The 26,754-nt window shown below is 36.3% G+C and overlaps 2 protein-coding genes across 12 annotated transcripts in view; one reads left to right on the top strand and one right to left on the bottom strand.

Annotated features, from left to right (window-relative positions):
- The window catches only part of STAP1 (signal transducing adaptor family member 1), an 82,635-nt gene that overhangs the window by 46,902 nt on the left and 8,979 nt on the right, over nucleotides 1-26,754 (top strand). For 4 of the 5 annotated variants that reach the window (XM_023737804.1, XM_023737803.1, XM_023737802.1 and 1 more), the window contains one exon: nucleotides 1,286-2,194. The exons of the other annotated variant lie outside the window; for it this stretch is intronic. In XM_023737804.1, coding sequence (XP_023593572.1) covers nucleotides 1,286-1,347 — 62 coding nt within the window. In that variant the 3' untranslated portion in view covers nucleotides 1,348-2,194. Of the gene's footprint in view, nucleotides 1-1,285; nucleotides 2,195-26,754 lie in introns of those variants that run through there. 5 annotated transcript variants of the gene reach the window in all.
- Nucleotides 12,279-26,754, bottom strand: part of UBA6 (ubiquitin like modifier activating enzyme 6) — a 98,752-nt gene continuing 84,276 nt past the window's right edge. For 6 of the 7 annotated variants that reach the window (XM_023737795.1, XM_023737797.1, XM_023737799.1 and 3 more), the window contains 6 exons: nucleotides 24,501-24,618; nucleotides 22,975-23,168; nucleotides 21,713-21,840; nucleotides 20,707-20,794; nucleotides 20,406-20,500; nucleotides 12,279-14,974 (listed from right to left, as the gene is read on the bottom strand). In XM_023737795.1, coding sequence (XP_023593563.1) covers nucleotides 14,839-14,974; nucleotides 20,406-20,500; nucleotides 20,707-20,794; nucleotides 21,713-21,840; nucleotides 22,975-23,168; nucleotides 24,501-24,618 — 759 coding nt within the window. In that variant the 3' untranslated portion in view covers nucleotides 12,279-14,838. Of the gene's footprint in view, nucleotides 14,975-20,405; nucleotides 20,501-20,706; nucleotides 22,725-22,974; nucleotides 23,169-24,500; nucleotides 24,619-26,754 lie in introns of those variants that run through there. The other variant, XM_023737801.1, reaches the window with a different exon arrangement.

Raw genomic sequence — 26,754 nt, 5'->3', positions numbered from 1 at the left:
AAATGAGAAACTATTTTGTTCTGTAAGCCTTCATCTAAAGTAAGAATAGCAGCATAGTTGGAAGAGCGTAGTCGATGTCACTGACCTGTGCATGTAGAAATTTTTGAAATGGTGTATCTTTGGCTATGTATATTTTCACCAAAAAAAAAAGTCAAGAAGGGAGAGGGTTGACATGTTGTGGAGTTGTTAATGTCATAAAACAATATGTGTACTACTGTTTCATGAGAAACTATTTGTTCTGTAAGCCTTCACCTGAAGTACAATAAAAAAACAAACAAACAAAAAAAGAATAGCCCAAAAATGGGCTGTTCATGCAAAGTGTCAATGCTTTCAGAAACAGCCAGATTACTACTGCTCTGTGGTACTGGTTGCTGCTTCTATTGTACTGGTTCAATTTGCTCTGTGATTGGGAACAAATTACTCAACCTCTCTGCAGATCCTTCGTTGTAAGATAAAGATTAGAAAATGACATATGAAAAGATGGAATTAAAGGGGCACATGGAGAGAGAATTCAAATAATCAGACTATCTCTGCAGAATTACATTTTTCTTTCAAAAACAGAAAGATGATAGACGAGTAAACTGGAGAGTAAATGACAGTGGAAACAGAACTTTAGAAGAAAAGTTACAAAAATTTTAAAGCCCATCTTGACAAACAATGTTGAAGTTTTAAGAAAACTTTGGGGAACCCTAGAATTGTTTCAAGAGTTTGGACTCATAGCTAGGTTTGGGCACACCTGGGAATGTTGGAGCTCTTAGTTCTAATTTGCCTTGTGCTGGGAAATGGAAACTATTAAGTACCTAAGGGTTCAAATCTGGGGAATTGGAGAAAGGCATTTACAATAAAATATTTTCTTAAAAAGAGATTTTCTTTGATCTGTTGTTAACCCATGTCAGCATTCAGCTTTCTCTCTAACACTAGAAGGCAAGGGATAGAACCGGAATGATCAAAGCTGTTTCCTCTATTTATCTTTCCAAACTTCAGAAAATAGGATTTGCAGCTTTATGTCACTTCAAAATACGGTAGAATAGGTAACTGATATTAAGCTAGGCCAGGAAGAAAAGAATTTTTTTCTACAGAAAATTAGCAACTGAGTTACAGGTTCAAGATAAAATAAAAATAAAAAGCAATTGAATATTCATTATTCCGTTAACTAACATTTGTTAAACATCTCCAATGTTCCAGGCACAAGCAAGAAAATCAAGTCATGTTGAAAATAAAGAATTACCTTGCTCCTTGATATTGGTTCTTTAGTTAATTAAGCTTTCCCATTCACAATTTCTAGGCCAAAAACCCAAGAGAGAAGAAAGAAGAGAGAGGCTGAAGAAAAATCCGCATAATGCATGAAATGAAATAGCTACCTTTATGTGTCTTGGTAATTTATATTTTCAAAAGGAAGAGCTCACTTTTAAAGAAAATTACTTGTATTCTCCTGATCCTGATTTCCAAGTCACTCACCTGGACACCAGAATTAAACACTGTATCATATAATTTCATGGTTTTAGCAGAATGGAAATTCACTGGAAAACCATAGAGTATGGTAATTGGTAGATGTACATATTCTCATGCACATATATAAGTTGAAAACCTATGGTCCTTTATAAATGTAGTTTTTATTTCCTGGGCTTCAATTAAATACACTTCCTCTATGCAAATTCTAATTTTCTAGATAGAAATCAGAAACATATAATAGGTGAAGACTTTTTCCAGTGGAAATACTCTATGCTACATTTTTGTTATTGAAAACGAACTTTGCAAACATTTGATTTCTTTGTATGTCCCTGATGTTGTCTTTTTGCTAGCTCAGTATCAACCCATATCTCTCTTTTGTAAAAACATTAATCTACAAGGATGGCAAAAGGCTGCATAATATAACTACTTATTTCACAAGTAAAGCACAGTTTGAGCATGCTAGAGCTCCTTAAAAATACGATTGCTCACCCCCAAACTAGATCTGAATCAAAATCTCAGGAATATTTTTCATTCACACACACACACACACACACACACACACACATAGTTGTTAGTTGCCGTCCAGTCAGTTATGACTCACAGGGATCCTATGTATAGAACGAAACAACTGCTTGGTCCTGTGCCATCCTCAGAATCATTGCTATGTTTGAGCCGATTGTCACAGCCACTGTGTTAATCCACTTATCCAGGGTCTTCCTCTTTTTTTTCCTGAGCCTCTACCTTACCAAGCATAATGTCCTTCTCCAGGGACTAGTCCTTCCTGATAGTATGTCCAAAGTATGTGAGACAAAGTCTCGCCATCCTTGCTTCCAAGACAGACTTGTTCGTTCTTCTGGCAGTCCGTGGTATATTCAATATTCTTCACAAACACCATAATTCAAAGGCATCAATTCTTCTCCGGTCTTCCTTATTCACTGTCCAGCTTTTGCCTGCAGGAGGCGATTGACAATATCACGGCTTGCTTGGGTCAGGAGTAGTCTTCAGAATAACATCTTTGCTTTTCAACACTTTAAAGAAGTCTTTTGCAGCAGATATGCCCAATGCAATACCTTGTTTGATTTCTTGTCTGCTGCTTCCATGGGTGTTGATTGAGGATCCAAGTAAAATTAAATCCTTGACAACTTCAATTTTTTCTCCATTTATAATGATGTTGCTTATTGGTTTAGCTGTGAGGATTTTTGTTTTCTTTATGTTGAGGTGTAATCCATATCGAGGGCTGTAGTCTTTGATCTTCATCAATAAGTGCAAGTCCTCTTCACTTTCAGCAAGTTTGTGTCATCTGCATATCACGTTGTTAATGAGTCTTCCTCCAATCCTGATGCCACCTTTTTCTTCAGATAGTCCAGCTTCTTGGATTATTTGCTTGCTCAGCATACAGATTGAATAAGTATGGTGAAAGGATACAATCCTGACACATGCCTTTCCTTATTTTAAACCATGCAGTATCCCCTTGTTCTGTTCAAACGGCTGTCTCTTGGTCTATGTACATGTTCCACATGAGCACAATTAAGTGTTCTGGAATTCCCATTCTTCACAATGTTATCCATAATTTGTTATGATCCACAACGTCAAATGCCTTTGCATAGTCAATAAAACACAGGTAAACATCTTTCTGGTATTCTCTGCTTTCAGCCAAGATCCTTCTGACATCAGCAATGACATCCCTCATTCCACATCCTCTTTTGTTTGAATTTTTGGCAGTTCCCTACCAATGTACTGCTGCAACCGTTTTTGAATTATCTTCAGCAAAATTTTACTTGCATATGATATTAATGATATTGTTCAATAATTTCTGCATTCTGTTGGATCACCTATCTTTGGAATGGGCACAAATATGGATCTCTACCAGTAGGTTGGTTAGGCAGCTGTCTTCCAAATTTCTTGGCATAGACAAGTGAGCACCTCGAGCGCCACATTCGTTTGTTGAAACATCTCAGTCAGTCTTCTATCAATTCTTGGAGTGTTGTTTTTTGCCAGTGTCCTCAGTGCATCTTGAACTTCTTCCTTCAGTACCATTGGTTCTTGATCATATGCTACCTCCTGAAATGGTTGAACATCGACCAACTCTTTTTGGTACAGTGACTGTATCTTCCTTCCATCTTCTTTTGATGCTTCCAGTGTCATTCAATATCTTGCCCATAGAATGCTTCAGTATTGTAACTCAAGGCTTGAATTTTTTCTGCAGTTCTTTTAGCTTGAGAAATGCTAAGTGTGTTCTTTCCTTTTGGTTTTCCAACTCCTGGTCTTTGCACATGTCATTATTAATATTTTACTTTGTCTTCTTGAGCTGCCCTTTGAAATCCTCTGTTTGGCTCTTTTACTTCATCATTTCTTCCATTCACTTTAGTTACTCTACATTCAAGAGCAACTTCAAGAGTTTCTTCTGACATCCACTTTGGTCTTTTCTTTTTTTCTTGTCTTTTTAATGACCTTTGGCTTTCTTCATGTATGATGTCCTTGATGTCATTCCATAACTTGTCTGGTCTTTCAGTCATTAGTGTTTGTCTTAGGCTGGGTTCTCTAGAGAAGCAAAACCAGTAAAGCATATACATATATCTAGAAAGAAAGATTTATATCAAGGAAATGGCTCACCTGGTTGTAGAGGTTGAAACATCCCAAGTCTGTGGGTCAGGATAGACGCTTCTCCTGATTCACATAGCCACAGGGGCTGGCAAACCCAAGATTGCCAGGTCAGACAGCAGGGCTCTTGCTCACTGGCTGTGAAGATTGACGAGTCCCAAGATCGACAAGAAGATGACAAGCAAGCTGCTAGCTCAAATCCCAAGAACCACAGGTCAGATGAACAGGAGCCAGAGCAAAGGCCAGGAGTCTTGCCAGAAGGTCCACTTATATACTCCGTGCAGGCCCCACCCCTAAGGAAACTCACTTTCAACTGACTGGCTACTCACAGCAGATCCCATCATGGTTGTGATTGCATTATATAAAATCTCATCCTGAATGTGATCACATCATCATATGATTGCCAAACATCGTAACTGCCAAACCACTGAGAACCATGACCCAGCCCAGTTGACACATAACCTTAATGATCACAATGTTCAATGTGCCAAGTCTATTCTTGAGACAGTCTCAAAATTCAGGTGGGACAGTTTGTATTTTAGTTCTCTTGGACTTAATTTTCTTCAGCTTCAGCTTGAACTTGCACGTGAGCGATTGATGGTCTGTTCCACAGTCCACCCCTGGCCTTGTTGTGACTGATGATATTGAGCTTTTCCATCATCTCTTTCCACAGATTTAATCGATTTGATTCCTGTGCTTTCCATGCGGTGAGGTCCACATGCATAGTTGCCGTTTATGTTGTTGAAAAAGGTACTTGCGATGAGTAAGTTGTTGGTCTTGCAAAATTCTATCATGTGATCTCCAGCTTTGTTTCTAATACCAAGGCCATATTTTCCAACTATAGATCCTTCTTTTTGTTTCCAACTTTTGCATTCCAATCACCAGTAATTATCAATGCATTTTTGACCAATTTCAGACTGCAGAAATTGGTAAAAATCTTCAATTTCCTTATCTTTAGCATTAGTGGTTGGTGTGCAAATTTAAATAATAGTTGTATTAAGTGGTTTTCCTTGTAGGCATATGGATATTATCCTATCACTGACAGTGTTGTACTTCAGGACAGATCTTGAGATGTTCTTTTTGACTATGAATGTGACGCCATTTCTCTTCGTTATTCCTGGCATAGTAGACCATGACTGTCTGACTCAAAATGGCCAATACCAATCCATTTCAGATCACTACTGTCTAGTATATTGATCTTTATGCATTCTATTTCATTTCTGATGATTTCCAATTTTCCTAGATTCCCACTTCATACATTCCACGTTCTGATTATTAATAGATGTTTGCAGTTGTTTCTTCTCATTTTGAGTCATGTCATATCAACAAATGAAGTTCCCGAAAGCTCTACTCCATCCACATCATTAAGGTGGACTCAATTTTGAGGAGGAAGCTCTTCCCCAGTCATCTTTTGAGTGCCTTTCAACCTGAGGGGATCATCTTCTGGCACTATATGAGACAATGTTCCGCTTCTATTCGTAAGGTTTTCACACGTCAATTATTTCAGAAGTAGATCGCCAGGTCCTTCTTCCTTCCTAATCTTAGTCTGGAAGCTCTGCTGAAAACTGTCCACCATGGGTGACCCTGCTGGTATGTGAAATACCAATGGCATAACTTTCAGTAGCACAGCAATACGCAAGCCACCACAGTATGACAAACTGACAAACGTATGGTGGATGTGTGTATATATATATTAATATAAGGCTGTTTTGTGCTGTTGAGTCGATTCTGACTCATAGTGACCCTACATGATAGAGTAGAACTGCCCCACCACAGGGTTTCCTATGCTATAATCTTTAAGGGACATCAGCAGGTCTTTTCTCCCATGAAACTACTGGTGGGTTCAAACTGTCAACCTTTCAGTTAGCAACTGAGTGCTCAACCATTGTGCCACCAGGGCTCCTTCATATATATAGTTAATGGAACAACTATATACATATATACACATATGTATATATATTTTTTCATCCAGTTCAGGAATCATTCATTTAATCAACTGAAGATTAAAAGATATGCCTTATATTCTGTTCCTGATTTTAATTACTTGGATGTTTGACTTCTTTGGTTTCCTCATGTGTAAAATGATGGGGTAGGAATGGATTCCTGAGTTCCTATTAGCTCCAACATTCTACTATTTTATTAAAAAAAGCTGAGGCCCATAGGTACAAAGTACTTGCCCAAATGAATTCACTTAATCTACTCAGTGTTTCTTACACTTCCAGATTAGATATTCAAGTATTAAGAGATGGAAGATGTAAAGCTTTAAAAAACTGCTCCTTGTAGTGGACAATAGTGCCATGTGAACATAGGCATTAAACTCTCCTCCTTGAGTTCTCCAATTCTTTATCAGTGTTTCTTAAAGATAAAAAACCTACTATACGAGTTACCTGGGTGCCTAAAAATTTGCAGTTTTAAGCTTCTCTCAGACTTAATAAATTAGAATTTCAGGGGGTTGAATCCAGAAATTTGCCTTTTTAGTATACAACACAGGTAATTGTTACACATAATAAAGTTAGAAAACCACTTAAGATCTGCTGTGATTGTCAAGATAAATGTTCTCTGTAGCAATATGTGCAATATCAAGTATGGCATTCTTTTAAATGGTGAGGCAGTGTCAATTAATGAGGAATCTTAGATATGATGTGAGTTGGGACATAAAGTCTGAGCATTAATAAGTATGTATTGAGTACTTATGTGCCGATCATTGTGTTAACTGATGCAAGGATTACAAAAGCAGCAAAAAATATATAACCAGTTGCTGTTGAGTCGATGCAAACTCATGGTGACCCCATGTGTGTCGGAGTAAAACTGTGTTCCACAGGGTTTTCAATGGCTGATTTTTTGGAAGTAGATCACCAGGCCTTTCTTCTGAGGTGCCTCTAGGTGGCTTGAACCTCTAATCTTTCAGTTAGCCGTCATGTAGGTTAACAGTTTGCACCACTAATATCAAGAGCCTTACAAATGAGTTGGTCCAAATATAGACAACAAAGATATTAAAGAGCCCCAACCTCTTAAGTGTCAAAATGTTAAGAGTGAATTCTTGCATTATATAATACATTGCTTAATATAGAAAGCTTAAAAAAAAAAAGACTCCTGAAGATGGCGTGAAGCAATGTGATTGACAGCAATATGTAAAAAGGAATGGACAAGACAGGTAAAAATCAAAGCCCAGGGTTTGAACAAGGTGGGGAGTCTAATAGGACTAACATATTTAGTTGGGAGAGAACAGAAACAGACCCACAAAAACTTGAAAAAATTAAAATTGTAGACATAGGCCATAAAACTATCCAACAGTTTAAAGAAATAATAGACATACTAAAAAATATTTTCAGGGAATAAGAAACTATAAAAAGTGATCTAGAAGTTTGTAAAAAAAGAAAACCAAATAGAATTCTAGGATTGAAAAATACAACCCAAATTAAGAACTCAATGGATGGGTTTAACAGTAGTTTGGCATTGGAATAAGGGTAAGAAGAAATTATACAGAATAAAGCATGACAAGATACAAACAAATGGAAAGCACAGAAAAGGGTGAGAGACATGGAAGACAGAATAAGATCTGCCATATGTTTAATAAGAATCTTCACAGAAGAAAAGAGAATGAAAGAAAGGCAATATGTAAAGGAATAACGTTTGAGAATTTCTTGGAACTGATAAAAGATACAAATCCAGAATCAAGGAGTTAAAAATAAAAATCCATACCCAGATACATAACAATTAAACTGCATAAAACCAAAGCAAAGAGAAAGATTTCCTTGAAAGGAACAACATTTAGCCTGATAGCAGATTCAACAGCAATAGTGGAAGTCATAAGTAGAAAAATATCTCCAGTGTGCTGAAAGAAAATAAAGGTCAAGCTAGAATTCTATATTCAGCAAAAATCTTTGCAGAATGAGAGCAAAATTAAGATTTTTCACATAAATAGTGAGCAATTATGCCACTAGCGGTCCCTAGGGGAATGTATTTCAGATAGAAAGAAATTTTACCCTAAATGGCAAGCCTGAGATACAAAATGGGATGAAAAGCAAAGAAAATGATACATATACACGTATATATGAACAGTGACTGAAAAAAACAAAATAATAAAGTCTTGAGGAGTTAAAATATAGTACTGGACAACAGAAGTAACATACATGATAATAGAAATAAAATATACAATAATAGTATGAAAGTCAGGGATTAGAGTTATTCTAGTTACTATGGATGCAAAATAATTAACTTCAAAACTTAGTTGCATAAACAACCTTTTACTATGCTTACAGATTCTATGGGTCATGAATCTGGCAGGATACAACAGGGTCGGCTTCTGTCCACTCCATGAAGTCTGGAGCCTGGACTCATCTGAAAGCTTGTTTACTCACATTTGGCATCTATCTGATGCCGGTTGTAGGCCTGTGGCTTCAGTTCCTCTCTGTGTGGGCTAGTTTGGGCTTCTTCGCAGCTTTGTCTAGGTTCCAAGGGTGAGCATTCCAAAAGAGAGCAAGCAAACTAGAGTGCGCAAGCACCAAGTGGAAACCATATAGTATTTTATGACCTAACCTTGGAAGTAATGCAGAGTTAAATATCCTGCATTCTAGTCTATTAGCTGAGGTAGCCGTAAAGTCCCACTTAGGTTCAACGGGAGTGGAAACAGATTTTGTCTCATGATGGAAGGTGGCAAGTTTCTAGAAGAGCACATGGGACAAGAAATATTGCTGTGGCCGTTTTTGGAAAATATAATCTGTCACAAAGGTAAAAGTAATGATCAACTTTAGTCATACAGAATCTGGATATGTACGTTGTAATAAAAAAAATAAAAACCAAACCCGTTGCCATTGAGTCGATTCTGTAGGTAATCATTACAAGACAGAAACCACTAAATTAAAAAAAGAAAGAAAAAAGTTGTGTATAGCTCAGGAAAACAGAAACCGTATCATTTATTTTGAGGGAATTTTTTTTTAGGGTTTTCTTACCCTGTACAGGTACTCCGATTTAGGATATAGTTAGGACAAACCACATTACAACCATCTTTTCTTTGTACATTGTTAGTAATATGTACTACATACAATGTTGCAGTGCGTAATTTGCTGATGTTATCATTCTCGGATGTTCACTCGCAGATGTTCAATTTTATGATTTACTGTTCAAAACACTTCAATACAGCAGGCTATGGCCTAGTTTACAATGAAGTCAGTGTTGGTGTTGGGAATCAACGGATAGAAAGTTGAGCAATGTTCAACTCTAACGACACAGACAAATGAACTGTGCGCACACCTGACAGCTGTTAACGACTCCAACTTCATTGCAGACTAGGCCTATAGTGTGATCTTATTCAGCTTTTTGTACCGTAAGAAGAATCAGTTAATTTGAAGCTGAGTTGTTCAAGTTTCTCTACCTGCAACACCTGCACTGCTTATACCCTCAACATGTCTAGCAAAAGAACTCATGCCACTGAAAGTTTTAATCCAAAAAAGGTGTGGAAGGCTCTAGACATGGATATATAAAGATGAAGATCATTAAGGCCTATGTTGGTGAAACAGCACATGAGGAAGAACTGTCTCATTCGACCGTTTGGACAATCATTAAGGATAAGAATAGGTCTTTGGAGGCAGTTAAAGGAGTGATTTGCATAAAATTAACAATTTTAACAAAAAAGAGGCCAGGACCAATCCACGAGATGGAGAAGATGTTGGGGATTTGGATAGATCAACAAAACTAAAATCTGGATCATAGAAAAGATCAATTAAACTGTCATTCGAAATTAAGGTTATATGGAAAATTCAAAAGACCCTGCAAATAAATTACAAAAATCACTAGAGAATTTAGTAGAGTTTTCAGAAACAAAAGCAAGATACAGAAATCACTTATATTTTATATATTACAGTTAGGGTCGCACCCTAGGAGTTAGGGTGAACATGAAGTTAAGAGCACTATCGCAGTATACAGGTAACCTTTGAGCCACGTGGATGGCCCAAAAAATCTCAGTCACTGCAACTGGATCAAAATGATTCTGAACTACTAAGTGTCCTAGTACCTAGCAGAAGCAAATGGAAAAAACTCTGTGGAGGATGAAAGTCTCCTAGCATTAAATTATTTCTACAAGCAATTTTTCAAATACAATATTGGCCTACAATTAAAGGTAACCAGGCACACAAGGAGATATAACAAGTGGACTAGTAGAAACAAAGAAAAACAAAAACAGAACCAAAGGTTCAGCAATCAGACACAGACTACCAAGTAATTATGCTTTCCATGTTCAAGTAGATAAAAGACTGAACATTTTGGTAAGAGAACTAGAAACACCAAAAGGGACAAATTTGCAGATTTACATATTTGCAACTAGAAATTTGAGAACTGAAAATAAAAAAGGGCTAAGAATAACCAAAACACTCTCACAGAGAACAGTAAGGTGGGAGGACTTGCTCGTCAAATATCAAGAATAATGTATCTGGTACAGTGATAAAGACAGTATGGTACTGGCACGGGGATAGAATAGAAAAGAACAAAAAAATTAGAAAGAGACTTATGAATATGATACCTGACTGTGGTAGGAATGCAGAAAAGTGAGGGAAGAACAGATTTTTCAATAAATGATGACTCTTCCCACCATACACAAAATTCTTTGTGAACTGAAAACATAAATGTGAAAGGCAAAACTAAAGACTTTTAGAAAACAATACAGGAGAATCTTTATGACTTAGGGAAGGAAAAAATTTTTTAAACAAGTCACAAAAAATTCTAACTTTAAAACAAAAGACTGATACTTCTCATTATATAAACATTAAAAAATTATTTTTACCAAAGAACATCATGAGAGGAAAATCAAGTCATGGAGTGGGAGAAGATATCTGCAGCTATATATAACCAACAAAGGACAGGATACATAAAGATTTTTTACAAATCAATAAGAAAAAAGATGGCCAACTCAACAGAAAAATGGGCAAAAGATGTGAAACGACACTTTACAAAAAGAAAAGTCCATATGATCAATACACTTAGGAAAAGGTGGTGAACTTCTCTGTTAACTGAGGAAATGCAAAGTAAAACCTCAAATGTACATCCATCAGATTGGTAAAATTAAAAAAAAATCTGATAATACCAGTGCTGACCAAGATGTGGAGAAACAGGAAGTCTCTATTGCTTAGGAAACAATTTTATTATCTAGTAAAATTTAAGATGTGAATTCTCTATGACCTAGCAATTCCACTCCTAAATACATACCTATAGAAACTCTTGTAGATTTGCACTAGGAAATACATACAATAATGTTTACTGTGGAGCTGTAACTGCCTCAAACTAAAAACATCTAAATTGTCCAGTTAACAGAATGAATACATAAATTGTGGTATATTAATGCAAGGGTAAATTATACAGCAATAGTAATGAATGAAATACAGCTATAAGCAAGAACATGGATGAATCACACAATACTGAATGAAAGAAGTGGGCCACAAAAGCATACATACAGTATTTACATAAATTTCAAAAACAGGCAAAAGTAAACTGTACTGCTTAGTTTACATGCACAGGTGGTAAATTCATAAATAAAAACAAGCCCATAGTTATCACAAAAGGCAGGACAAACAGTGTGTGTTGGGAAGCTGTTTGTGATTGGGAAGGGACATATGTGGAACTGTTGGGAAGCTGTTAATGTTCTATTTCTTGACCTGAATGCTGGTTATAGAACTTACTTTAAAATTATTTCTTAAACTGTATATTTTATACTTTATGTACTCTTTGAATATGTGTTTCTCTATTAAAAAAAGAAATGCTAACACATGACAAAAAAAAAAAGAACACAAATTACCTGATGACTTTGAACCCCAAGATCTCAACTTCCTGATTTTTGTTTTTGAAATCTATACAAAGTAAAATAGTTAAACTCATACCGAGGGTTTATCTGCAACCATCATGTGTTTATGATTATAATAGTTGAAAAAAACACTAGTCAAGAGATTTTTCTTCACGATCTCAAGAGAACAATTTTTTTGGTCTTTATTTGTACTAATTATAAAATAGTGAACTTTAAACATAGCTGATTTTTTTAATGCCTTCTAACTGTTACCACCAGGTAGTGCCGTAACAGATAAAGAATGAAAACAAAGATACACATCTATTTCAAAGTTCTACCTTTGGGACAATTTATGAGGAACTTACAGATAAGTAACATCATTGCTCTGAACTCTATAAAGGAATGGACTTTAAAAGTCCCCAACGAGCAGTCTGGGTTTTATCAGATCTTTAAGTTTTACATGGTCACCACCATTTCCTCCTATCTGTTTTAACAGGGTTTCTAGGAGGCCAAAAGTACCGTGAAGTAACGTCTCTCCATACCTAGTGACTGCTGTATCTCCTCAACTGCAAAACTTCAAAATTAGGGAACACCAAAACACTACTCACAAAATGAACAGCAGAATCAGAATCTCTAGAGTCAACTATGTGACATCATTTACAAAGATACTGTCAATTTTCTTAATTTATTTTTAGTAAGTAAAAAATTACTCAGTGGTACTGTACAAAATCAAATAATTAAATTTTGGATCTGGTATTTTAACCACCAACAGTGATTTCACAGTACAGAAATAAACAAAACAGACAATGAAAAAAACTATCATTAACTTTACCCTGGCTTTCCGGATCAGTAGCACTAAACAGAAGAAATGATGGAAATATCCCTTACCTACAGGAAAAAAAAAGCAATGACAAAAATGGCTGCTGGTTTTAATCACAAAATGAACTTAATGCTTGTTGATTTTGTTTATATTCGGTAAAGCTCTGACGTCTATAAATATGAATTGATGGCATGGTTCTAAACTTACTTTTGAAGAGATCTGGAGACTTAGATCAAATATAAGCAAGCTATCCGATCACCTATAAGGACTGATGAATGGTTTCCTGGAAAATATCAGTTACTCTCATAGAGCAAACAAAGTGAAAGGGGGAAAAAGGCTTCTTATACAAAAGTTTGTTTATTGTTTCTAGCCAGTCAAGTTCCAAGTCACAAAGCTTTGATTTTCCTGGCTTCAATTTTAACTAACATTAATTTTAAGCATTACAGTTGTGATATGTATGATGGGAGAGGGTAAGACATGGTGAACGAAAATTAATGGCTTATTTCAAGGTAGCCATTTCCTTTAAATTCATGTCTACTTCTCCCCACCCCTCAATGTACACATTATCTTTTAATCATACGAATTCACCCATGACCCGCGAATATATTTTCCCAAGTGGTAGTTTTAATGATACTTTTACAGAATAATGAAACAATCCAGCTGGCTGACAAACTATTTGTACACGAAATAAGAAGAAAGTAAATACAGAGTGTAAAAAGAGACAGAATTGGAATAATACTGACATCAATCTAGTTTTTAATTTATCATAGTACCTATTAATGGCCTGAATCAAGAAAAGCAGCGAGAGGGAAATGACTCTCTATAGTTATAAAATGCCAGTTGTTTTAGAATGTATGACAGCCTTAGAAATAAATCACTTGCTGTTCTCACTGAGTTTACATTCGTAAATGCACTTTATATCATTTTAATGAAAGCACTTCTGCAATAGTTTATATCAGAAAACAAAGTTTCTATCAATAAAGACTTAAAAAAATTTCTATTTTAGTCAGCATCCTCCTTTTTGGAAACGGAGAATAAAATAATAAGCTTCTCTTTAAAATAAAAATGAATATTAATTTTTTTCTGTTCATTTGACTGCTGGAAGAAAAAAAAGATTCAATAGTGAAGACTTTTTAATTTCTTGTTTTCATCTATTTCTAAGGACGCTCCCTTTACAAAATCTTTGTTTTATATACTATGGCGATCAGGTTTAGAGTTTCAAATAAATAAAGTAGCCATATTAGAAGGCATACTGAAGAATCAAATTATTAGCCACATTTATCTGTTCACATTCATGGATTCTTTACAAGGGTTGTCAAGAGTCCACACAATACTGTTAACATTCAGTCAAAAGTTAACGTATGTCATCTTACCTACTGCTCATGGCTTACAACACTGATACTATTATCAAAAAGCCTGATTTCTGGGTAACAGTGATATAACAAATTCCGGTTAAACTAACAGGTAATTGTTGTTGTTGCTATTAGCTGCCATCGAGTTGGTTCTGGCTCACAGTGACCCTGTAGGACAGAGCAGAACTGCCCCATAGGGTTTCCAAGGAGCAGCTGGTGGATTTGAACTGCTGACTTTTTGGTTAGCAGCTGAGCTCTTAATCACTACACCACCAGGGCTCCATACAGGTAATAGAGAGTATACTTTAACTGCACAATTTAAAATGTCCACTTTTCATCCACTGCTACCATTCCCCCTTTCCACTGGTGTTAAATTCTCAAACCTAGTTATCAGAAGTACAGGGTGCCAAACACTATTTGTATAGAAAAATGGGTCACAAATACTAAATGAAAAGAATTCACAAAATAGGATTAGACTGTTTGGATAGCTGTATTACTTTCAATTTCTTGCTCTTTATCTCTTCTGGTCATGGATAAATATTTTTTCCTTCTTTTTATCCAGAGAGGTTAATAGACACATTTCTTGTAAGCATTATGAAACGGCATTCCAGTTCAAACTTGCTTGTGATCATATCCATGTATGAAGCACTAGACAAGTATACACCATACTCCAAACTGTTTTACAATTCTTCAATGTAGTTTCCTACTGGTGTTTCCTTTAAATTAATAAGGCTTCTTCAAGGAGAAATCCATAGTATTATGAGCTGATATTTTTAGATTCTAAATCAAGTGTACTCCTTCCAAAAAGCAAGTAGTACTGGAGTAACTTTAGAAAACTTCTGTTAATCAGTGTCATGACTGAAGTAGTATCTTACTGGAGGTCCAGGCAAATCTTCATCTCCATCAGTGTCTGGGGCAAATGACACAGTAAGATCCACATATTTCTTTTCAGTAGAAGGTTTCACAAGTTTATGCATTCTAAGGAAAATAAGCAAGAATAAATAACTCGGTGAATTCTATAAAATGAAAGAGTGAATTGCTGACTAATGTTACCCAGAGACTCTAGACCTGTATCTAGTTTCTAAAATTATTTTTAAACCAAATAATCCATCTGATTTCATATATTCATTTTTCCTTATGAAAACCTCTAAACTTAAGATAACTCAATTACCTAACAGTGAATCAATTCATTGTTGTCGTGTGCTGTCCAGTTGATTCTGATTCATAGCAACCTAAAGGGCAGGTTTTCCAAGGTTGTAATCTTTATGGAAGCACATTTTTCCTCTGTGCGAGCAGGTGGTGGGTTCAAACTGCTGAGCTTTCAGTTAGCAATCAAGAACTTTAACCACTGCTCTATCAGGGCTCTTTCAAATATGTACATATATAAGGAGCCTTGGTGGTGCAGTGGCTAAGCGGTCAGCTGCTAACTGAAAGGTCAGGGGTTTGAACCCATTAGCCACTCCGCAGAAGAAAGATGTGACAGTCTGCTTCCGTAAAGATTACAGTCTCGGAAACCCTACGGAGCAGATATACTTTGTCCTATAGAGTCTCTATGAGTCAGAATTGACTCGACAGTAATGGGTATGGTTTGTTTTTGTTTGAATCAATCTGGACCACTGCTGGTAATGATAAAGAATGCAGACCATTTACTAGGAGACAGAAACAAAAAATGCAAGCAATGCTTTTAAAAAACTAATCCTTCTTAACTCGCTACATAGTTTGGAGGCATCATTACGCAACTACAAACAGCACAAGGGTGAGTTTTACCCTTCCCTTATGTTCTACGTTTATCTTGTTCATTTATGGAAAAACCACTTCCTCCTTGCTTTTGTCACGGCTGTCATAAATCAAGACATCATCCATATATCCCTTAGATTACTGCATTAGCTGTTAGCCAGCTGTCTCTTTCCAGTTTCTCTCCTATCTCCAACCTATAAAGCCACTAGAATTCCTTTAAAATGTAAATTTGATATTATTCAACTGCCTAATAATTTATCATATATTGTATGTGTTATTACAATATATGTATACCTACCTCATGCCAGGCTCTGAACTCTGTAATCTTATTTAATGCTCAGTAACATCTCTCACATTTTACAAAGATACTTTGTTCCACATATTCCTTTTCCTTCTTCCCACCATACATTCTTACTACCACATCCTTAAGCCATTCCAAAATACTTGACTTCCCAAATAGATCATGCATCATACAGTATTTGACAGACTGAGAAAGAAGTGGGGAAAAAACTTAGAAGGGTAAACTGGAAACCAGATCATTTAGGACATTGCAGATCATCGTAAGGGCTTTGGCTTTACTCTGAGTGACATGGGAAGCCACTGTAAGATTTTGAGCAGAAGAGGGACATGATATAACTAATGCTTAAAAATAATCACTCTAGTTGCTGTGTGAGAAGATGACTGTAAAGGACAAGGATGGAACAGGAAGACCTGTGAGGAGTCTACTGCAGTAATACAGGCAAGAAATGACAGTTGTTTAGACCAGGATGGTTGCAGTTGAAGTGACGAGGAGCGGTCAGATTCTGGATACAATGATAATGGATTGAAGGTGGCATGTGAAAGAAAGAGAGAAGTCAAAAGTGATGTCAAAATTTTTGGCCTGAGCAACTGCAAATACGGTGTTGCTATTAACTAAGATGGGAAAGAGTGCCAGCGGAGCAAGGCTTAAGGGAAGATCATGAGTTAAATTTTAGACTTATTGAGTTTGAGTTATTTATTAGTTATTTATGCCAGTTAACAATTTACTGTTTTCTCTGCTGGAAAATTAACCTTCTTTGCTCTGCTTTGTGATTCTGGAGTTGGACCCTGTAAACCTTTCTCCTCTGCCAGCTAGCACAACGTTAGGCTTTATCAACAAAGGACAATGAAGTGACATTGGAAGATGATGGCAGCAGGAAGATACTTCCCTTCTTAGTTCTGGTAATGCATTTTTATTCAGCAGCCCTGTGGACCAGCTCCAGTTGTGCCCTCAGGCCACTCTCCCTACCCAGTGGCCTCTTCCAGTGGACTCCACAGCAGCTCCAATTACACCGTTACCCGTTGCCGTGGAGTCGATTCCAACTCATACAGACCCTATAAGACAGAGTAGAACTGCCTCATAGAGTTTCCAAAGAGTGGCTGGTGGATTCAAACTGCTGACTTTTTGATTAGCAGCCAAGCTCTTAACATCCTCAGGTGACTGTAATCTCACTAGGTAGGCTACTTCTACAAACCTGGCAACACTGGGCAGCTTCTACAGACTAGCTCTGCAGCAAACCTTCTGGCAAGTTTATTTCCCAATGGCTAGCTACATGCTCTTGTGGTAGCCATATTCTCTTTGAAGACATTTTTGGCAGTAACAACTGGAGGAGTGTGTGTGTGTTACTGGCATCTACTGTGTACAGGTCAAGGATGTCGCTAAACATCCTACAATGCACAGGACAGTTCCCCTCACAACAAAGAATAGTAGCTACCTTTTTGGGGTACCTGTTACTTCTGGACCCTTACAGTCCTCTTTTACCAGCTAAAACGCCTTTCATTAGTTATTCTTTATATTAAATTTTCCCTGTTCAAATAACTGGTGTGATTTCTACTATCTCCTGACTGGTCCCTGGTTGATATACCATTTGTTATGGATTGAACTGTATCCCCCCAAAATATATGTTGTAAATCCTAACCTCTATGCCTGTGGTGGAGCCCTAGTGGCACAGTCATTAACAGCTCACTGCTAACCAAAAGGTTGGCAGTTCGAATCCACCAGCTGCTCCTTGGAAACCCTATGGGGCAGTTCTATTCTGTCCTATAGGGTTGCTATGAGTTGGAATCCACCTGAAGGCAACAGTTTTTATTTTATTTTGTTTTTTATGCCTGTGGTTATACTCTCATTTGGTAATGGGTTGTCTTTGTTATGTTAATGGGGAAGGATGAGTGTACAGTGTGTCTTGAGTCAATCTCTTTTGAGATATAAAAGAGATTAAACAAACAAGCGAGTAAGCAGACATGGGGGAAGACAGATGCAAAGCCACATGAAGACTGTTGTGGAGCAGAAGCTCAGAAGAGACAAGGTCCTTCCTTCAGAGCCAACAAAGAGAGAAAGCCTCTCCCTAGAGCCGACACCCTGAATTCGGGCTTCTAGTCTCCTAAACAGTGAGAAAATAAATTTGTTTGTTAAAGCCATCCACTTGTATTTCTGTTATAGCAGCACTAGATAACTAAGACATCATTTAAGTGGAGATATACAGAAAGCAGTTGGATGTATTAGTCTGGAGCTTGTGAGACATGTCCAGATTGAGGATACTAAACTGAGAAGTTATTAGCATGTAGATAGTATTTAATTTAAAGCCATGGGACTAGATGAGGTCTCCAAAGGACTGGGTATAGACAGAGAAGAGATACCACAATATTAAGAGGTTGAGAAAAGAGGAATTAGCAAAGAAAACCAAATGCAAAAAACTATATGAAGAAGGGAAGAGCGATTAATTGCATTAAATGCTGGTGATAGACCAAGTAAGCTGAAGATTCAGAAATGACCTCTACTGTATTTAGCAAGTTGAAGGTCACCGATGATCTTGAAAAGAACAGTTTCAATGAAAAGAAGGGACAAAAATTGACAGGAGAAAAAACAAAAAGGTTCTATACAATGGATATGAGCCAAGACAGAGTAAAAAGCTGATGCAGGGGGAAAAAGTGAGAATTGCTGAAGTACCTGCCCTTCAGTAGGCAAGAGGAAATGGGCCCTAGTATAGATCTATACATTAGAAAATGCCTTTTGAAGATCACGTTGGCAACACTGGGCAGCTTTATATAGGTAGGCAAGGCAGATGTACACTGAATCTTCTTGTTCAAAAGAGGGAAAAAGATGTATTTTGTCATTTGAAGAAAATTTCTTAAAACGCTTTCTGCCTAAATTCTACAGGAATTATCTATTGTCAGTATTCAAGTGTTATCAGGCAACCCCCAAGCACAAGGAAAGGACAGAGATAAGACTGCCTCCTGGTAGTTAAATCTTCAAAAATCAGCATACAATGAAAAGATCAAAGCAGAAATATACAATGCCTTAAAAAAAAAGAATGAATGGCTTTTAATACTATAGAATGTAACTAACCTGTCAGATTGTATTATCTTAGGAAATACAGTCTTAATTAGAATGATACACACATGCAAAATAGGGAAAGTACAAGTGATGGGGGGTAAACACTGGCAAGGTCTATTCAAGTAACATCCAGGTTATAGAAAGCCTTATGCAAAGAATTGTGGAGACATGAGTTACAGATCTTTCTTAACTCTCTCTCTCTTACATTTCACTTCCAATCCGTCAGTAAATCCTATGGACCCTACCTTCAAAATGTATCCAGAATCAAACCACTTTCTATGTCAATGGCTACCACCCTGGTCTAAGCCACCATCATCTCTTGTATGGACTATCACAAAAGCCTCCGAACTGGTTTAACTGCTTTTATCTTTTCCTCCTATTTATTCTCAATATAAGATCACAGTGATTCTTTTAAAATGGTAGACTATGTCACTTGACTAACATAATAATATGTATTTCTCCTGTCTAGTTCTCTTGTTCCCAGCCTTTCTCATCTCATACCACTATCCCTCACACCAACTACGCTTCGACTTCCTTACTACTTCTTAAGCAAGTTAACAATGTTTTATAGACGTTCTGAACAAGAATGCTATCCTCTTAGCCTTTGCCTCTGTTATCCCCTTGACTTGGGAAACTCTTCTTCCAAATGTCCACATTTTTGCTCTCTTTCTTTAGAGCTCTGCTCATATGCCACCTTATATGGTAGGTTTTCTCTGCCCCACTCAAGAGAATGCTATTATAGCAACTTAACACTGCCACTCCCCACCATTCTCTTTCCCTTTATTCTGCTTTATTTTCACCATAGCACTTATCACCATCTGACTTATCTGTCTAGTTGTTATGCAAGATCCTTAAACAGGGCTGACTTTGCTTTGCTCAGTGCCGTATCCCTAAAGCTTATAACAGTGCCAGACATATAAGAGGCACTCTTTAACAAAAAATGTATTAAATAAATGAATAAAATTATTTGGCATTCTTGTTTTATATCCTGGTCTCATAAGCCTGGTCATTATGTATAAGAGATGGATTTACTTTTACTTACTGTGTTGAGTAAATCAGGTTTTTAAGACTATTGGCTGAAGAACTGACTCTGCGCAATAAAAAAGTAACAAGAGTATTTGTATTCCTATGAATTTTTCTTGAGAGGTAGACTGTTGGCCTTCAGTTGGCATATTCACCATCTTTATGGATACCATTAGATAAGAGTAAATTGTATGTTTTTATTTGAACTTCAATAACCTTTATATTTAATTTTCCAGTGTGCATTCAGCTTACATTTAAATTCCTGTGAATTTTTCATATATATTGTTTGGTACTTACGTTAACTTCAACCTTTTAGCATGACCAGGCATTATAGGAACATAAAGCATCTTGACTCCCTGTACCACCATCGCTGGCTCAATTCCATACTTTTCCTAAAAGTTAATACCCAAAAGAGAAAAAATCAACACTCTATCCAAATATAAAATCCTGGGTGACAATGCTGATTTGCAACCAGTAAAAAGAGAGCAAACAAATTCTTGTTAAATAATTTTGGTGACTTTTAATGAAGTTATGGATAAAAACTAACAAACACCAGACTCCAAGCTACGAATGAACCAAGTAAACAAAAGTGCCTCACTTTGACTGCATTTATGAAATCCAAGAGGGTAAAATCTTCTTTTCCATGTACAGTCCATCTGTCCCAAATTGTAAACGATATTCCATTTCTGTTGTAGAAAAATATTCAGAACAAATTTTAATATTCTTCCCTTTAATTTAAAACAAAACCAAACCTCAGCAGTTCATTATTTGTGATTTAGCTAGAAATTAATGTGGGGGGAAAAATACAACTTGTTAAATATTTCAGAATCTTATTTCCCCATCAAACTAAACAGGTAACTATTTTCATCAGTATCTTGTTGATCCTTCCACTGTCTGATAAATCAAAATATCTTAGTGAAAGTGCTCTCTAACATGTGTATGCTCTTCTGTCTCTCTCTCTTTAAACAGTTGTATGAATTTCATTTTCCGGACGTTCCAGTTCCCTACTGCTGGACACCTGGGATGTTTCTAATCTCTGGCTACCATAAACAATGCCAGAATGAATATCCTGCATACGTATCACTTGAGATGCGTGCAAATGTATCTGCGAGTTTGAAATATGGTGCTGTATTTCCCTAATTATGAGCTATACTATTGTGCAATCTCATCAGCAATATATGAGAGTTCTTGTATTCTTATAGCCTTGCCAAAGTAGGTTTTGTTTGTTGCCAATCTGAGAAATGAAACATATCAGGGAAATGGTTTTGCATTGTCACATAGCTTGTGGAACTAGATCCTAAAATTAAGGTCCATAGACACTAGAGTGCCTGCTAATTCATCTGGGTTAGGAAGACGCATATGAAACAATAAATAAAGCATAACGCTATATAGCGTGGCAGGTAAAGTGCTGTTAGAGCTCTTTAGCTGGTTTAGTCAAGAAATGCTTCATGAAGATGAGATCTGATTTGGTCTTCTAGTGATTGCTAGGATTTATAAATATACACAGAAGAAAAGAAGAGGTGAAGCCAGTATATCTCCCTCTTAAAAGGTAAAATATTTTATTTCACTTTCATCATATAAAAGAAATAGACCTTCATGCATACCTGATTTCAGTTTTTCTTACTTCAGATGTCTCTGTAAACACTATAATTGGAATGGCTAAGTTAAGGAAACAATTTTTATAAGCTTCAAATGGACAGCCACCAGCTACTTTGAGCATCTCCAATGCAACCTAGATTAAAAAAAGTGATCTGATTATGTAACAGCCTAAAACTATTAGTGTCTGTAACTTGATCCTAGTCAATTTTCCTAAATTCTTCTCAAGCATTTCTCTGTAAAGAGAAAAAGCAGTCATGAGTCTCTCCACTTTAAGCATATTTTATACTTTCAAGCTTTCAATCTGTTCTATACATGATAAACAGAGTTATTCAGAAAAATAGATTAACTTGACTATGTAATTTCCTACTTAGAAAGCAGATACCAGGACTTAAGAAATACAACACTCTAAAGTCACTTAACATAGGTACCAAAAAACCCAAAGCAAACCCACTGCCATCGAGTTGACTCTGACTCATAGCGACCCTACAGGACAGAGTAGAACTGTCCCATATGGTTTCCAAGGAGTAGCGGGTGGATTCGAACTACCGAACTTTTGGTTAGCAGCCAAGCTCCTAACCACTGTGCCACCACGGCTCATAATATATGTACACATAGCCGTATAAAACTGCTATGAATATAACAATACAGTACAAAATAGTACAGTATAATAACCGAGGACCATACTAAAGACCCTGAATCATCAAGAAAAAATTACAGTGGGAACAAGACAAACTAGAAAAGAAACGAGAATGTTGATATAATGTGAAGAATGTAACCATTATCACTGAACAATATGTGCGGAAATACAGTATTATTAAAAGAAAAAAAAAGAAGTAAAGAAAACATTAAATTGAAGAAAATTCAAATCAGACAGAAATTACTTTTTTTTTTTTAAACGGCAAAGAGCTAAAATCCGATATAATAAAAGAGCAAAGATTAGGGCAGTTCATATTACTCAAGAAAAACATAGCACCTGCTTTGTATGTAGGGTACAAAGATGACTGATAGAATTATTACCTGCAAGAAAAATTATAATTATTTATTTTGAGCATTTTTTTATATTAAAATGTTTATAAATCTCTAAAATCTCAAAACATGGATTACTATATTTTCAGAAATGTTTTAAAATTTTAAATAAGATCAATATTCATCCCTCCCTCTCTAAAATCTCTGAGTGACTGGGGATGGTTGGGGGTGGTGTAGTTGGTAAGACAAGGAAAAGGCAAATGAAAAAGAAGCATTTTACTTCAAAGGATAATAAACTCACCAAGCCAGACACTGCAGCAGTAGATGTTGCTATAGCAGGTATAATTTTACCAGCTATTCGCTTTGTTTTGAAACGGTTAGCTGGTTCAATGCCATACATCTTCGCGCGAAGATTGGACACAGCTGTGATGAAATCTATGTGCCCATTACGATCATCATCTTTTTCAAATGAAAGTACTGCCATCTGAAGGTCACCTGATTGTAACAGCCAGAAAAACAAAGTTTCCTAGCAAGTAGTGAAGGTTTAACTTGGTAAAAAGCAATGTGGGTTCACTACTCTTAAAGATTCTTTTTTGTTTACATTTTTAAATGATGGATTTAATACTACTAAATTAGAAAAGTTGCTATATAAAAAGCACTGCTCCTTTTTCAGTGAGGATAAAAAAACACAAAGATAAAAAAGTCACATTATCTATCAAGTGATTTACAATAGAAGTAAGACAACATTGTGCACTGTTCAAAAACTGATCCCGTAAATACTATTCTGAAAACATTTCCCCTCTGATAACTAAGAATAGGGTGAGTTGGTCAATGCATCTTTCTGAAATCTTTCTAGATCACTCTGTAAACAGGAGTAGCCTGATCTGTGATGAAATGAGAAAATAAGAAAAAGTGGTAAGGTTTTTCTAGAACTAAAATCATTGAATTAACCAGTTTTTATTTGTAAATTAAATAGCTATTCTAAGTCATGTTTTCCTGAAATTTTACTGGTCTGTGCATAAAATCACAAAAGTATGGGAACTTTTTAACAAAAACTCTTTAACAAAACAATGGTGAACAGGTCCCAGAACATTAGTAAATAGCTCTGTCTTAAACACAGAAGACTTAAAAATAAAGGACTTAAATGCTTTGATATATAAGACTATTTAAGGAAGGATACATGTGGGTCAAGTCAGAGTCCCAATCAGTAATTACCGACATTAAGGATCTCAGAGATATGCCTATGTTTCTTTTCCCTAAAGTGATTTAACTGGGTCTAGGGGTTAGTCTCCACAAAGACTACATTTTTAGTTCATTATGCTAGCCAGAAGTTAAACAGGAATCACAAAACAGAATCAAGAACTAAAACAATCAGAACAACAAAACAGCAGTTAATATGATCTGGAGAACTAGATTTCAACCTTTGAGGGTGGGGGTACCAGCCAAATCAAACCCACTGCTATAGAGTCTATTCTGACTAATGGCAACCCTACAGGACAGAGTAGAACTGCCCCCTAGGGTTTCCAAGGCTGTAATCTTTATGGAAGCAGACTATCACATCTTTCTCCCAGAGAGCCGCTGGTGGGTTCTAAGCACTGATCTTTCAGTTAGCAGTTGAGTGCTTAACCACTGCACCACCAGGGTTAGTGTTGGGAAAATGGTGAATTTAGTCAGTTAAAGATGAACAATGACTTCCATGGGATAATAAAATCAATATCATCGTTATTGCATTGTTTTGTTATTTAATCCCATAAGCTTTTGGCATAGAGCTTAGTGAAAATAAAAAAGTTACCCAGTTCAAAACCTTTTGTAAAGAACTTCCCTTACTTTTGGTAGCTTCATTAGATGAAATAGCCTTTTCTAGTTGGAAAATAGCATTCCTCTCATCTTCACCGCTAATAGGAACATGGTCCGGTTTTCTTGCAGTCTCATCTGTTTGAACAACCTTTAAATATATGTTATATATTTGTTAATGTTATCACATTCTGCACCTAATATTTACCATTTATCTGTCTTATCAAACAAATCATATAAACAGAAAGGGATCCATATTATATTCCCTCTATTTTAATCAGATTATTAATCATTATGGTACTTCATATCTTTCATTAGTAGCTAATATGAGATTATTTATATATTTGTTTACTTGTTTATTACCTATCTCCTCACATTGGCTGTAAATTCTATGAGAACAGGGATCTTCATCTATCTTGTTCACTGAGAGAACTCCAATACATCTAAACAAACTTGCTCACATTAGGTGTCAAAAATATTTACTGGATAGTCTGTAAGATCTGAGTCCACACAGATCTCTTAAAATTCTATACTAAAATAAGTATTAATCAACAATTTGTGCTTCTGACAATCCATTTTATGCTCAAACTGCATAGCCATATATGAGCACAGAGTTGTTCATGACTCCAGAGAAACTAAAGAAATTCATAATATATGTTGTTATTGTTAGGTGCTGTCAATTCCAACTCACAGCAACCCTATGTACAACAGAACGAAACACTGCCCAGTCCTACACCATCCTCACAATCGTTGCTGTATTACATGGGTATCCTTTAAATATTTATTGACTGGCTTGACAAGAAGTTGTTTTCTAAATAAGAGTACGTCTTCCCTCATACAGAAAGTTTACCATGTTCAGGGCAGCATATACTACAAGTAATTTAAGAATTTACTTATTAGCCATTTGATGGGGTGAATGTGTTTTACATGTGGCAAGGACATGAATTTTTGCAGGCCAAAGAGTGGAATTTCGTGGATTGAACTCTATGCCCCCAAAATACGTGTCAACTTAGCTAGGTCATGATTCCCAGTATTGTGTAGTTATCCTCCATTCTGGGATTTGATATAATTTTCCTATGTGTTGTAAATCCTAATTTCTGCCTGTGGTGAATGAGGCAGGTTATGTTAAAGAGGACTAGGGTGGGATGAAACACCATTACTCAGGTCACCTCCTGATCCAATGTAAGAGGAGTTTCCCTGGGGTGTGGCCTACATCATCTTTTATCTTACCAGAGATAAAAGGAGAGAAAACTGAGCAAAGAGATAGAGACCTCAAGCCACCAAGAAAGAAGTGCCAGGAGCAGAGTGCATCCTTTGGACCCAGGGTTCCTGTGCTGAGAAGCTGCTAGACCAGGGGAAGATTGATCACAAGAACCTTCCTCCACAGCCAACAGAGAGAAAAAACCCTTCCCTTAGAGCTGGTACCCTGAATTTGGACTAACAGCCTCCTAAACTGTGGGAAAATAAATTTCTCTTCGCTAAAGCCATTCACTTGTGGTATTCCTGTTTCAGCAGCAGTAAATAACCAAGATACCATTCTATGAGGATAGTGAATATTCTCAAACCAAGAAACTAGCTACATTATCACTAATTACAGTACTATTTTTTATTAAAAAAAAAAAATACATCCAACTCAAGCTTTCAAGCATTTATAGATTAAACATTATTACAAGCATTTAAGAAATATTAAGGAGTCAGGGAACAGAAACATTTGTTTTCCAGAATGCCAAGTTGATATTTTTGGTTGTGGCATCTGTAACTAGAAGTGTTGCACCCTGAAGCCTCAGTGTGAGCTGCTTCAGGGATTTGTAAAAAAGATCATAATTTATGTTAAAACTGTAGCTAAATCACTCAGGATAATTTATTACCCCAAAACTTTGATACACAGAGCAATGCAAGACAGAAAATGTACTGAAGCAAGAGCATTAAATAAAGGCCGACAAAGTTACTGAGGCATTGGTCCTTGACTTATGTCTAAGAGATCTGCCTGTGAGTAATATGGACTCCATGTTTATCCCTGCTGTACTTTTATCCTTTATATGCTACAAGTCATGGACATTTCATTCAGAAACCTCATCTACTTGGAGAAAATCAGCTGCCTATAAGACTTCTTCTTCCCTAAAATAAAAACACAGAATGGAAGACTGTAAATACCACATCTTCTTTGAATTTTGTAGGGCTTAGCTAAAGGGATAAATGGAACAGACATTTGCTTCGTGGATGGTTTTTAGAGTGCATCCAAGAAAAATTATAATGTACATGTGAAAAAGAGGCATACTTAATATTT

This window comes from Trichechus manatus, unplaced genomic scaffold (genome assembly GCF_000243295.1).
Source record: "Trichechus manatus latirostris isolate Lorelei unplaced genomic scaffold, TriManLat1.0 scaffold00108, whole genome shotgun sequence".
Taxonomy (NCBI): Eukaryota; Metazoa; Chordata; class Mammalia; order Sirenia; family Trichechidae; genus Trichechus; species Trichechus manatus.
This window is presented reverse-complemented; position numbering and strand designations above follow the sequence as displayed.